General features: G+C 43.5%; 1 protein-coding gene across 4 annotated transcripts in view; it reads right to left on the reverse strand.

The window, feature by feature from the left end:
* LOC102376228 (TBC1 domain family member 24-like) overlaps positions 1–3,704 on the reverse strand; it is a 26,930-nt gene extending 23,226 nt beyond the window's left edge. For 3 of the 4 annotated variants that reach the window (XM_006031276.2, XM_025212898.1, XM_025212897.1), the window contains exon 1: positions 3,477–3,704. In XM_006031276.2, the coding sequence (XP_006031338.2) occupies positions 3,477–3,615 (139 nt within the window). In that variant the 5' untranslated portion in view covers positions 3,616–3,704. The remainder of the gene's footprint in view (positions 1–3,476) is intronic. The other variant, XM_025212899.1, reaches the window with a different exon arrangement.
* Between the last annotated feature and the right edge of the window lie 10,025 nt (positions 3,705–13,729).

Genomic DNA, 13,729 nt, shown 5'->3' on the forward strand with positions numbered 1-13,729 from the left:
CTTCAGGAGGCACTGCTTCACAGTCAAGGCGGCTAGGATTTGGAACCAACTTCCAAGGGAAGTGGTGCTGGCTCCTGGGGGTCTTTAAGAGGAGGTTAGACAAACACCTCGCTGGGGTCATTTGACCCCAGTACTTTTTCCTGCCACGGCAGGGGGTCAGACTTGATGATCTGCTCAGGTCCCTTCCAACCCTACCAACTATGAAGAATATTTCTGCCTGTCATTTCACCCATCCCAGCCAGGACATGAACTCAGATCTTCCACATGGCAGGCAGAAACTCCACCACAGCCACACCTGCTCCAGGCTGCTAGGGCTTTTGACCTTCCAGAAGCCCCTGCCTCACATTGAGCTGCCCTGCCTCTTGCTGGAGAACCAGAAGCAGAGCTGGGAGCCTTGGGGGTCGTTGCACAGCTTCTTGCTGGAGCTAAGTGGGGAACTCTTGCCAGCTCTTTGAAACTCCTTCCTCATCCTTCCTCGCTTGTCTCTCCGAGTCAGCTGCACTGCCACTTTTATCCCCCTCCAGGTGACCTGTGGGGCCAATCAGGGGACATGGAGGGTGAGTCTCCATGGCCTGATTGGTGAGGAAAGGGAATCCCATGCCCTCCAATCATTTTTACCATTTCAAAACCCCTGGACCAAATCACTACCAGCTAGCCCGTCACACAGACACTAGGGAGCTGGATCAAAACACATGTTTCCTCTTCTGGTAAACTGTTTTGGGGGGTTTTTTCATGTCTGTTATTAGCAACTGCTAAGGGAACAACTGTCCCCATGTAAAACATCTCTCAGTACATTGTGGTGGGGAGGTGAGGATTTTTATAGGAAAGGTATAAAGTATTGCCTTGCCCTGTTGCTGCAACAAAAATCAGATTTAGGAGTACTATCATTCAAAGAAGGTTTTGATCATTCACAAAGAAGATAGATTTTCTAACATTTACTTTTCAGGCTACCTGTGATAGCATAAACCGATTTGTAACCAGAATGCATAGAACAATGGAGTCCAGTGAAACTGGAATCTAAACTGCAGTATATTCCACCTGAGCGTTGCGTCTATCAGAGTACAAATGAAGTCAGGCTTGCTCTTCATTGGTAATGATAAACACAGGTAATAGTCAGCTCAGAAGATTTATTTTGTCCTAGTGTATTTGTATTAGAGGACAAAATAGTGCTGGGAAGCTTCAGCAAGTCTGGAGGGTTGTATAAGGCTTCACAAGCTTGGATGATTATCTGAAACCCTTCTGACTCAACCCAACACTCTTGAGCGTAAAGATTTGTCTAGGAATAAAGTGAAACTTCCAGGTCAATACTTTCTTGTTCTGAGCTGGTCACAGAATTAGCTTTTTTGGGGGAATAGCATTATTTCTAGCTTCAACCCTTTTCACCTGCCAAATACCCCAAAGTGTGGACAGAAAAGAAAAGGAAATTGAACTTTTTGGAACCACTAAGCAGGTCTCAAGGGGAACGGTATGGAAGCTTCTATACAAGCTTCCTTCTCATACTGCTCTCAAGTATTGTGCCCCATTCATGACTGGTGGAGAACTTGCAAGGGTGAGGGGCTGTTCAGTCTTCATGAAGCATATTCCACCCTTGTCATCTTTGGGGACTGTGCCGTCTGTAGACGAAACAAGAGGCATGTGTGCACGACACTTTAAAATGGGCTAAATGCTTTTGCTCCGCTTTAATAGTGTTGGTGTTTGCACGCCTCGGCAGCGTATTGCGCCTTAATTCCAGCCACTGTAGGAAACCTGGTGGCGCAATGCACCTTAAATGATTTGGGATGTAGCAAACTAAAACTCCTTTGAGGAGTTTTTGTTTGCTGCTCCTACAGCCATGGAGTGAAGCACCAGGCTCTGTGCAGCTCAGGGGCTCTGCAGGAAGCCGTGCAGACAGCCTGGCAGCAATCCCGGGAAGGCAGTCTCCGCCCAAGAAAAGCAGCGAGCCTGATCTATTTTTATTTTGTCCCCTGGAGCCTGCCTATCTGCCTGAGCTGCGCGGGGCCCCGGTGCTTCCCTCCACGGCTGTGGTGTCCCCTGGGACCGCCCGAGCCAGGTGCCTACGGGCGGGTGCCGCCTGGGGGGTGGCCACTGCTGCCATGGAGGGAAGCACCAGCCCCCCCACAACCTGCGGCCCACGGACCGCTCTGCACACCAGCAGCGCGCCCTCCCCTCCCTGCCGGAGAAGCAGGTAAGTCAGTGGGCTGTGTGCACAACATGGGGGTTTAATCAGCCCTAAATTGAAGCAGTGTTTTTTAAAACCCACTGCCGCTTCAATTTAGGGCACTCGTTTCGTCTACATGCGCTGTTATGTTGATATTTACTACACTCAGGCCCACCTCCCCAAACAACTCTTATACGTAAGCGTCTTTCTATCTCGGCATGGATACAAGCCAATGATTTAGAGGTGATACCTGTCTCTCATTGGCAGTCCCCTGAGCCATCCAGTCCCTAGCTCCTGTTTAAGGATCAGACTGAAAGAAATACAGAACTCTCGAACTCTTGGTTCAGAGATGATCCCTTTTACACCAACTATGAAATCACAAAAAAATGGGGACTTTATACCATCTTTAATTTTCCCTGAGCCTGAGGGAGGGTGTGTGCGCCCAAAAGCTTCCAGAAAAAGATAATTTTCTTGTGATTTCTTAGCTGGTCTAATAAAAGGGATCATCTCTGAACCAAGAGTTCGAGAGTTTTGATTTCTTTTGGTCTTAGACCAACACGGCTACCAAATATATCCCTGAAACATGGAAGATGCTGAATTTTGGCCAATTTTGCAATTACATTTCATTGCTGAACAACAAGGAAGATTTCTACACGACCCTGCTTTTCTGCCATCTGATACCACCAGGGAAGGAATCCTGCCTTATCTGCACATCAATGAGCAACTCACAAAGACACCCTCATGGACCCAGAGGAACAGACTTCTACCTTCAGCTTACTCTGTGCAAAATGAAATTTCTTTTCTACCTATGGGGGTTTTTTACCATTTTTAATTTTCCCTGAGCCTGAAGAAGGGTGCATGTGCCCAAAAGCTTGCAGAAAAAGATAATTTTTTGTGAATTTTTAGTTGGTCTAATAAAAGGGATCATTTCTGAACCAAGAGCTCTAGAGTTTTGCATTTCTTTTTGTCTCAGATAAACATGGGTACCAAATACATCCATGATCAGACTGATTCACTCAGCTCTATTACAAAAGATCTCCTCTTTCTTTAGCCTGTTAGCAGTGGAGTACTGCCTCAGTTGCACTGCTCTTCAGTGTGCCATGCCCCAGGAAATACAGCATTGCAAAGAAAACGTGCTGGAAATAGGGCAGAATAAAGAAGCAGATTTAGCCCAACTGACCTCTTCTAGTTAGCGGCACCTACCCAGTTAAGAGGATGCAATTGCATCATTCGTGTAAACAAGAACGCATCCTTTACCAGCTGCTACATTTAACTGTCTGTGCAGAAAGATGCAGGTCCTTCTCAGGAGCTGACCTACCTTGTGGGGCTTCCATGTCACCTTCCTCTGAATTCACCAAGACAGAATTACACCTGCTCTGCTTCCCAGACTTGTCTGAAGGGAAATCAATAGCAGTGCCTTCAGGGCAGCTGGAAAAGCTCAGCCCAACCTGTAACATGTCTCTAGGATTCTGGGATTACCTCTGCTGAAATCAAAACTCACTAGCAAGCTGCTTCTGCTAGGTTTGGTTCCTGCATGTAATTTATTCTGTTTGAGTCCTCTTAGGGTTAGCACCTCCCCTAAAGAGCAGGAGACACTTATTTGATGTAAACAACGCAAGGGGTGGAACTGATAGAAAGCTCCCCAGCCCCTTCCTACCCCAGTGCCCTGTGTGCTAGTAACAGGCAGGGATGTAAACAAGTCCTGGGGAGAGATAGTGATCAAAATAGCAACAGGATCATTAAAGCTAATCATTTATTTTCCCAAAGATACACTTCATTTCCATGATCTTGAAATGATTCCCTACTTCAGTGTCACAAGAAATTAAAGCCACATAACAAGGAAAGTAGGGGAAATGTAAAGGGGAGTTCTTGATTTGTGTCCCTTACTGATTACCTGTCCTTGAACTGACGAAACATAAACATAGAAAATAGGTTTCTAACCGCTTCCTGCTGGATGGTTTGGTTCTTGTTGAAGACAGAAATAGAATCACGTGAACAGCGAGTGCAAAAGATCTAACGGGCAGTCTACAGAGTAAGAACAAAATTACAAATGCTTTTAAATGCTATAAGGGTGTAGGTTGTAGCCATGTTGGTCTAAGGACATAGGCAGACAAGGTTCTTTGGGTAAATCTGCTATCTTTTATTAGACCAACTCAAATAGTTGGAAAAATTCTTCTTTGCAAGCTTTTGGGTATAAATACCCTTTGTCAGGCTGAGGAAGCATCTCCAAATGCTATAAGGTTGATCTAGTGAAGAAGCTTCTAATCAAGAGACTATGTGCTTAGTTGCCAATCTGATCTGAAGATGTTAAAGTGATGCTTTGCCAGTAAGCACATTGGTGCCATTTAGGCCTTGTCTGGATGAGCCTAATAGGTGTTATTTAACTATTTGAATGCCACTGCAAAAACCACTTGGGACCTAATGTAAATACAATATAACACCTTTAAACTGCACCTTGGTTGGGGTAGATCCTAAATAAACCTTTTGTCCTAGACCAGAACAGGCCTCAAAGAGGTACCACCACAGGAGTCCTTTGTGGGCTAGACTCTATTGCTGTTAATTACCCAAGTCCAAGGTCTGTCCTGAGCCTCAGCTGTCCATCAGGCTTGTGCTGTTAAGGCACAGTAATATCTACAGCCAGTGGCAGAGAAGGAAATGGTGGCTGGCATCAAGCCGAGTTGTGTTTTATTCCCCAATTGGAATGAGTAAGTACCTGATGCTGGAGTAGGCCACTCAACAGCAGGAGTCTGAAGTCAAGCCTGAAGTCACAGCTCTGGATTGCTACTGAAACATCTTAATCATGTTGTTACCATACTCAGAGTGTACTGGATTGACTCTGTACTGGTGTACATGGCCACACATGGCACAGAGCAAAGGGTAATGAGATCCTTTGTCTTCATATCAAAAAAATCCAGGGCAAATGACACTATCTCAATGAGGGCCAATGTCAGAAAGAGGGGGTTGACCAGATCGTAAGTTCCATTCCAGTACAACCCCTTGACCTTTCAGCCAGAGTGTGGTATCAGGCTATTCTCTGATACATCCTATGCAAAGTCCCTCCAGAGAACAGATTTGATGATATAGTATAGGGCTGTCCAACCTGCAGCACATGTGCCTTAGGTGGCATGGGCAGCCTCTGTGTGTGGCACACAGCACATCAGGTTCCAAAATGGTGGTGGTGATGCTTTAACTAAAACTCGTCGGATGAGTTTTAGTTAAAGCGCCCCTGCCGCCATTTTGAAATGCAGGACATTGAATGCACGTGATACTGGGGCATTTTAATTAGAGCGACTGTCTGAGAGCCGCTCTATTTAAAATGCCCCCACCCCAGAGCGTGTGTATAGACACCCTTCCATTCTTTAGCTCCATACAATGTGGTCCTTCCACCTACTTTTATTCCCACCACACCCACCAGAGGAAAAGCATGGAGGGATTTATTCCTTCACTGTGGTGCTCCTGGAACAGTACTGCAACAGCCCATTCTTTTACTGTTGCTGTGTCCTAGGGAACAGTTCTGCTAGTCTTGATCATCTGAGTATGGCTTACATCATGTGCACAGAGGTGTTACTCAAGAGTCATGCACAAGGCAGGCCAGGCTGGCTCCTTAGAGACTAATTGGGTTTCTGAACTTAATATGCCACCCTGCCTTACCTTTAGGATGGGCTGTGCCCTGGGTAGTGGCAGCGCATGCTGCAGTAGCCAGAGATTTCATGCTGCCAGGAGAGATGTAACTGTCTTTTCTGCCACTGACATGCATATCAAGCAAAAAAAATATGCTGGGTGAGATGGGAGGGTAATGCATCCCCTAAATCTTTCCCCTGAGGCACCACCCGGGGCTCATGCCCAGTTTGCCAAAGCCTACTCAATATTACACTACTACCTTCTGCCATGCACAGTCCTGCTCGTTTCAGAGGGAGCTGTTCTGCCTGAGTATGGGTGCCAGAATCGGGTATTTCATTTTGGAATGTACTGCTCTAACAGGTCTTATATTGGAAACATAAAAGCAGGGTAATTCCAGGCAATTTTCTAGTGTATTATCACTTTCCAGTTTGTTCCATCTAAAAGTGTTATTACTGATTAATTTAAAGAATGACAGAATACTTTGCAGCCTTACAAACTGTATATTCACACACAGACTAATTCTTATTAAGGTTCCTATGGTTAAGAGTACAGAAAAATACAGGAAGAAAACCTTCACAAGAACATTCTATAGACCAAAAAACAAACATTGGGAAGGTAGGAAATTTAGGGTTAAGGTTAAGCTTACAAGCAAGTTTTTAAAACTATGGAAATTTTCTCCTCAAGTAACCTTAACTCTTTCCTGGTGCTGGATAGCAACATGTATTCTTGTTCTCATCATACTAAGGACTCTTAATTATGAATATGTGGAGCCTTTATATTATGCTAATCACAATGATATCAATCAAAATTAGGTCCATTTGCAAGATACTTAATTTTTGATAAAGAACTTTGTCTAAGGACTTTAAATGTCTCTCAAAACTGCATAAAAACTCCACTTCTTACATGCTCCTGGGAACAGTCTTATAATAGACGTCTTATTCTGTATCCAAGCACTTGATTTCACTCTTATCAATCAAGGTTCCATGCTAGGATTGTAAGCTTTTCCCTTCACAAGCTGTAAATCCTTACACTTGATCTTCCATAGCAGTAAGTTCCTGAGAGTCCACTTATTCCCTGCTCTTCTTTATATAATTGCAGATGCCATGAATTTGCCCATGGTAACAGTATATGTAACTCAGAAATGTGCCATGTGTCTTGCCTACTAAGTTTTCCTGCCTTCTTGTAGCCTCACTCTTGTTTGGAGCCATCAGGACATTTCATCAACTTCCTCAGTGTTTCTTCTTTCACATCACTGACAACCAACAAAGAGGAAGTAGGGGAAAGACTTGTTTCCTTGTTCTAAATGAAATGAAACAATCCACATGGAAATGGAAAGTGGGAGCTAATTAGGGGTTATAAGAAAGGGACCATTGTTTCATGAATTTTTAATGGGAAAAAATTAAATATGTAGAGGCCCCAATCCCGCCAAATGAGACATGCTGCTAAAGGTAATGACACCTGCTAACTGGACATGCACAGAGAAGAATCTAACGCAATGTCTTCATCCTATTTGCTGAAGAATTCAGACAAAAGTGTTTGGAGAGGCTGGGGAGAGGAGTCAAAAACTGACCTGGGGACAAGATAACATGCTGTCACTGATGCCACATACCTCATTGCATCGCAACCCCTGGCGGGCTCTTAGCTAACACTAAGGAGTGCCAAATGGATTGCAATGCAAGGGTTAAGAAAAAATATTAGCAGGATCATGCAGACAAAAACAACAGAATAAAAGACAGCATTTTAAAAGCTACTGTGCCTGCTCAACAGCCTTCAGAAGCAGCACATATCCAAAGCCAAGCAGTAAAGAGGAGAAGGAAATGACTACAATCAACTGCCAACCCAAAAACACTCCCAACCATCAGGACAGTGTCCCTACATTCAGTACATACACTTATTACACTGAAATTAGTTCCCTTCTGTTTTGTCTTCTGTGACCTAAATCCCATCATCTTTGCAGCCACAAAGACTTGTGGGTTAAGTTGGTCATAGGATGTTTTTTTTGGTCAGTTTTTTGGGTTAAAGACTTAGAAAGGTTGAGAACCAAAAGTTAATAGGGGCATGCAGGTCTATTTATCTGGGCACTTGGCAATGGAAGTATGTGTGCATGGGGAAACGATATGGGGAAAGGGCATAGTCCATTACTGTTGTTAACTAGCACACATGATAACTAAGAATTGAGAGGACACATATGTGTGTGGGGACCAAAGGTACTGCCAGAATGGGTTAGAGCTGTGGTCATGAATTCAGTATCCTGACCCAGCAATGCCAGTTATAGAATATCCTGTCCATATAGAATATCCTGTCCATAAACCAAAACACCCAATCAGAGATTCTGGCAAATCCACACACCATTTATATGTGGCTCATTCCACAGAGGAACAGGGAGCCCTATGATACAAGCATGGATTACATTTTTATTCTTCAGGTCAATCTATAATCATTTTCTGAATCTTCCTGAGCTTAACATTTGGCCTAAAACATGTGTTGTGGCAATGATTTCTTAATCAGGTTAATTATACTTGTGTAATTATACACAATTATACTTGTGTGCAGATTAATTATACTTGGTGTAAAATGGTCTATCAGTTTCACTGAATACCTTCTTACTCTGGTACCGAAAAGGGTGAAGAGAAGTCACCAATTTATCTTCTCTAGACCATTTATTTTGCATAACTTTATCAAGTCTGCTTTAAACAGTCACAGTGTTTGCAATCTGTCTTCATATGCCACTTTTTCTAGTCTTTCATCATTCCTGTCATCTCTGAACCCATTTACTACTTCTCTATCCTTTCTGAGATGAGGTGACCAGAACTTAAGATGGGACTCCACCTGAGGGCATCACATCACTGGCAATACAGACTTTTTCTATCTCATTCTTTATACCTCTCAGTACTTTACTTTTTTCAACTCTGCTACCTAACGAGTACCTTAGGGGTGAATTTCACCAGCCATGAATGCCAATCAGTAGCAAGGGGCAACTTTGAGAATTCAGCTAGGGTTTTCTTTTTTCTTTCATGATGGGAATGCAAATATTAAAGGGAAGAAAACAAAAGAAAGGACTCTGGAATTTATTTAATATAGAGCAAAAGTCTGGCTATGCTGAAGTCACTGAGAGTTTTTGACACTAACTTCAACTGGGTGATTTTTACTTGATAGTTGTGATCCAGGATCTGATTCAGTGTCTCAAAACTGGACTATGACTCAAACATGATAAGCAAATCGTGCAGGACCAGGCACAGGGCCACTTTCATTCTCTTTTTGGATCTTGCACTTGCTGTGATTTGTTCTGAAATCACTGTACTTGACCTATCTGTCTGTTCTTGAAAGCTACTGATTTTTTCTGAGAAAGACGTCACTACAGATATTTCTTCCCCTTTCTGGTGTAACTGCAGAATGAAACAGCAGCTTACGCAGAAAGAGCAAGAAGGTCATTCTGCTGCTCTCTCAGTCCAAATTCTGGAGATGGACACCCCCTTTGTTTCTGGAGGAAAATTGTTTCCGTCCAGTGGCATGATATAGGGTCAGGTACAGAATAGACAAGACCTAATTCTGAGGTTGTAAGCACCAAGCAGAAACATTTACTGTGAGATAAATAGAAGCTGCAGGGTGTCCATAAATATCATGACAAGAAACAGCTCCCTGTCATAACTTGCAGAAGTGCTGCAACAATAAGCCCAAGTTATGAGGGCAATAAAGTATTTCTATCGATGCCCCCCCAGCAGCTTTCAGACCATAAATACATATGTAAATATCTGTATTTATTTGCAGCATGAATCACACAGAAATAAAGCTGAAGCCCCCAGCAGATCTTGTATGATAAATTCACAGCAACATTTTAGGGCTTTGTCCTTTGGCTACAGTGTAAAGCATTGGCTCCAAGAGGGCCTGGGGAAATTGCCCTGTTTGCCCGCATGGAGTTATTTGGCTTAACCCAGACAAGATTTTTTGGGTAAATCCGATCTCTTTTATTAGACCAACTCAAATAGTTAGAAAAATTCTTCTTGGCTTAACCCAGGTATTTCCCCTCTTGTCAGGATTCACATCAAAAATATTTTGAATGTCAACATTCAGCTATGTCGTCATTTCCTTATAGTCTAGCCCTTCCCTTCATATCTGGTCTAAACTCCCCCACATTTCATATGGAGGGCTTATGACTCATAGTGGAACTGATGACCCTTGTGAAGAACTGAGGTGGTATTGGCCCCCATGGTATGCATGGGGGAAATCATGGCAGTCAAGGAAACATGACTGGTGGGAGGGCAAATACCATAATGAGGCATAACTGCAGGGACAGAGACAGGCCCGAACTATTAGTTTTGAACTTACCAAGAAAAAGCTCATATTAAAGGGAAGTTGCTCTGAGAGAGAGACTTTTTAGATCTTTATTATAAAACGTTAAAAACAAAAGGTGACAGTACAAAACTGTGTGGTCCCCCCTTAGGGGCTGGGCATGAAATACTTGACAGTGAACCCCCCTCCCCCAATATCACCAGAGAGTGAAAACCTCTCCCCCCAGTTCCCTTCATGGGGTTACACATTTAAGACTAGCCATCCATCTTTCAACTTGCAGACTGTCCCTTCGATGACCCAGTGAGAGACAAACCAACCCATATTTGTTGCAAGATGAAGTGTCCAGACTTAAATGAGACACGTGCTTGGACTAGGAAAAGGAAGAGTTGTACGGTGTTGTTAGAGGGTGTCCCCGCAAGTGATTTTCTGTAGCTCTTCAGGGTTGCTATCTTGGCTGGTCCTGCAGGAAACAGGTCAGGTAGATCATGTTCCCTTTGGCTGTTTAGTACAGTCTTGAAGAAGTCCAAGTCCAGTGACTGCGAAGTGAATGCAAGCGAGCCAGAAAGCATGGATCAAGCAGCAATCCTGAAGGAGTCATGACTGAAGAGGTCATCTGAGGGTGTGGGCTCAAGAGGGGGCCCTCAAAGTCAGAAAGTTTGCAAGTTCACTGAGCTCTTTGAAGACAGGTTGCCCATCTGCAACTGCTGTTTTTCATAAGTTACTTCGAGACCCTCTAGTCACTGGATGCCAAAACATTATATTCACAATTATCATTCTAAGACCAAGAGTTTAAACAGGTTAAAACATATTAACTTATCATCAGCTACCTATCTGATAAGATAAAGGCTAGCTAAAGAGAAGGAGAGTCTAAATGCAGCTGTGAGAAAAGTGTTTCTAAGATTAACTTATCCTTAGTAGTTTATTTATAAAGTACGTTTATTGTTCTCAGCACACTGAGGACATAGCCTCTGTGCCAAGTTAGCCTACAGTCTATTAATTGTAGATTATAAATAAACAGGTAAGACAATGTGGATGTGTACTGGATAGGATGACCATAAGCTTCATTGAGTATCCCAAGGATTATTTCACCTAGACATAACAATACCCCTTAGTTGGAGGCTGTACAGCATTGCCAATGTCAACAGTTGCAATCCAATGTGACTGAGCTACAGGTGTTACCTCTGTTTGTCCTTGTGCTCACATGCCTTGCTCAGGTGATTAGATGGGGCTGGAGAAAACTGACCAAATATAAATGATCTCAGTTATGAGTCCAGTATTATTCCATTAATGTGGCACCCTTTCATCTCAGAGAAGGCCAAATTACTTTACAAACCAAACATGGGGTAGCCCAGCTCTTTGGCAAGCAACGCTACACAAATATTTATGGACAATGAATGGTTTTGCACAAGGATGTTTACTTTCTTGTAGCTTCTTCCTCAGCTGAAATGTTAGGTGCTATTTATGGAGGCAGACACACTGCCAGCATTTGGAAGAAGCCCTAGTACCAATAAAGCAATGCAAGCAAGATGCCTGCTCCAAAATATTACCTATCCTTGATGCATCTTTATTGACTTGAGCGAAACACACCAGGCACCAGTTTAGGTTGGCATTGCTATTTGAGCAGGTCACTCTTTGTTATTTATTATCCTGTCATTTGGGGCCCTGTTTCGTATTGCAACACTGGATTCAGAGCTTCCTCAAAAAGCTTAGATGAACATTCAGATTTCTCCACTCAGAGAAATAAACAGCTCTGACATTCATGACTATTAACTCACAGGATGACAAAGCCCATAAAAATTATATAAATATTGAACAATTCCTGTTTTATCTGTTTTGGGTTTTGTTTGTTTTTTTTCCTTCCTCTAATAAAGTCTGTACTTTTATAGCACAAAAATGGTTTTCTCTATATTATTATTACTACTTTTGACCCAAGCAGTTAGCTAAAATTTGGGTTCTTCCATGTTGTCTGTTCGGAGAAGAACTTAAATGGTAGTCATTTTTAATGTAATCACAGAATCACAGAAATTAGGGATTGAAGGGACCTCAGGAGGTTATCTAGTCCAACACTCTGCTCAAAGCAGGACCATCCGCAACTTAGATCATCCCAGCCAAGGCTTTGTCTAGTCGGGTCATAAAAACCGCCAAGGATGGAGATTTCACAACATCTCTGGGTAACCTGGTACAGTGTTTTACTACGCTTCTAGTGAGAAAATTCTTCCTAATATCTAACCTAAATTTCCCTTGATTCAACTTGAGACCACTGCGCCTTGTTCTGTCATCTGCCACCACTGAGAACAGTCTCGCCCCATCTTCTTTGGAACCACCTTCACGTAGTTGAAGGCTGTTATTAAATCCCGGCTCAGTCTTCTCTTCTCTAGACTAAATAAGCCTGGTTTCCTCAGCCTCTCCTCAGCAGTCATGTACCCCAGCCCCCTAACCATTTTCACTGCTCTCTGCTGGACTCTCTCCAATTTGTCCGCATCCTTTCTGTAGTGGGGGCCCAAAACTGGACACAGTACTCCAGATGTGGTCTCACCAGTGCTGAGGAGAGGACGAATCACTTCCCTCAGTCTGCTGGCAACACTCCTACTAATGCAGCCCAGTATGCTGTTAACCTTCTTGGAAACAATGGCACATTGCTGGCTCATATTCAGTTTATTGTACCCTGTAATCCCCAGGTCCTTTTCTGCAGACCTGTTGCTGCTTAGCCAGTCGGTCCCCAGCCGGTACTGGTGCATGGTATTGTTCCAGTTTAAGTGCAGGACTTTGCACTTATCCTTGTTGAACCTCATGAGATTCCTTTTGGCCTAATCCTCCAATTTGTCTAGGTCACTCTGAATCCTAGCCCCACCCTCATCATATCTACTAATCCCCCCAGCTTGGTGTCATCAGCAAACTTGCTGAGGGTGCACTCTATACTATCTTCCAGGTCGTTGATGAAGACGTTGAACCAAACAGGCCCCAGGACCAACCCCTGGGGCACTCCACTTGATACCAGCTGCCAACGAGACATTGAGCCATTGATTACTACTCTCTGAGCCCAATGCTCCAGCCAATTTCTATCTACCTTACAGTCCATTCATCTAGCCCACACCTCCTTAGCTTGCCTGTGAGAATGTTGTGGAAGACCGTATCAAAAGTCTTGCTAAAATCAAAGTACACCACATCTACTGATCCCCCCACATCCACAGAGCCAGTCATTTCATCATAGGAGGCAATCAGGTTGGTCAGGCATGAGTTGCCCCTGGTGAATCCATGCTGACTGTTCCTAATCACCTTCTCCTCCAAGTGCTTAGAAATGGGTTCCTTGAGGATCTGCTCCATGATTTTTTCCAGGGACTGAGGTGAGGCTGACTGGTCTGTAGTTCCCTGGATCCTCCTTTTTCCTTTTCTTGAATATGGGCACTATGTTTGCCCTTTTCCAATCATCCAGAACCTCTAAATTCCCTCCATTAAGAGCTGATTTTAAGATCAGCATATGGTATCCATGCCAACAGTTCACAAATTTTATGAACTACCAGCCCACTGTCACCCTCAACATTTCTCCTGGACCCACGCGACACTTTATAGTCAAACATGTCAGTGGAAAAGAGTAGAAGGGCCCAGTAAAATCTGCAGACAGCACTGTGTAAACCAGTGAAACAGGCCATCTTAGGGAAA

This window comes from Alligator sinensis, unplaced genomic scaffold (assembly GCF_000455745.1).
Source record: "Alligator sinensis unplaced genomic scaffold, ASM45574v1 scaffold17_1, whole genome shotgun sequence".
Taxonomy (NCBI): Eukaryota; Metazoa; Chordata; order Crocodylia; family Alligatoridae; genus Alligator; species Alligator sinensis.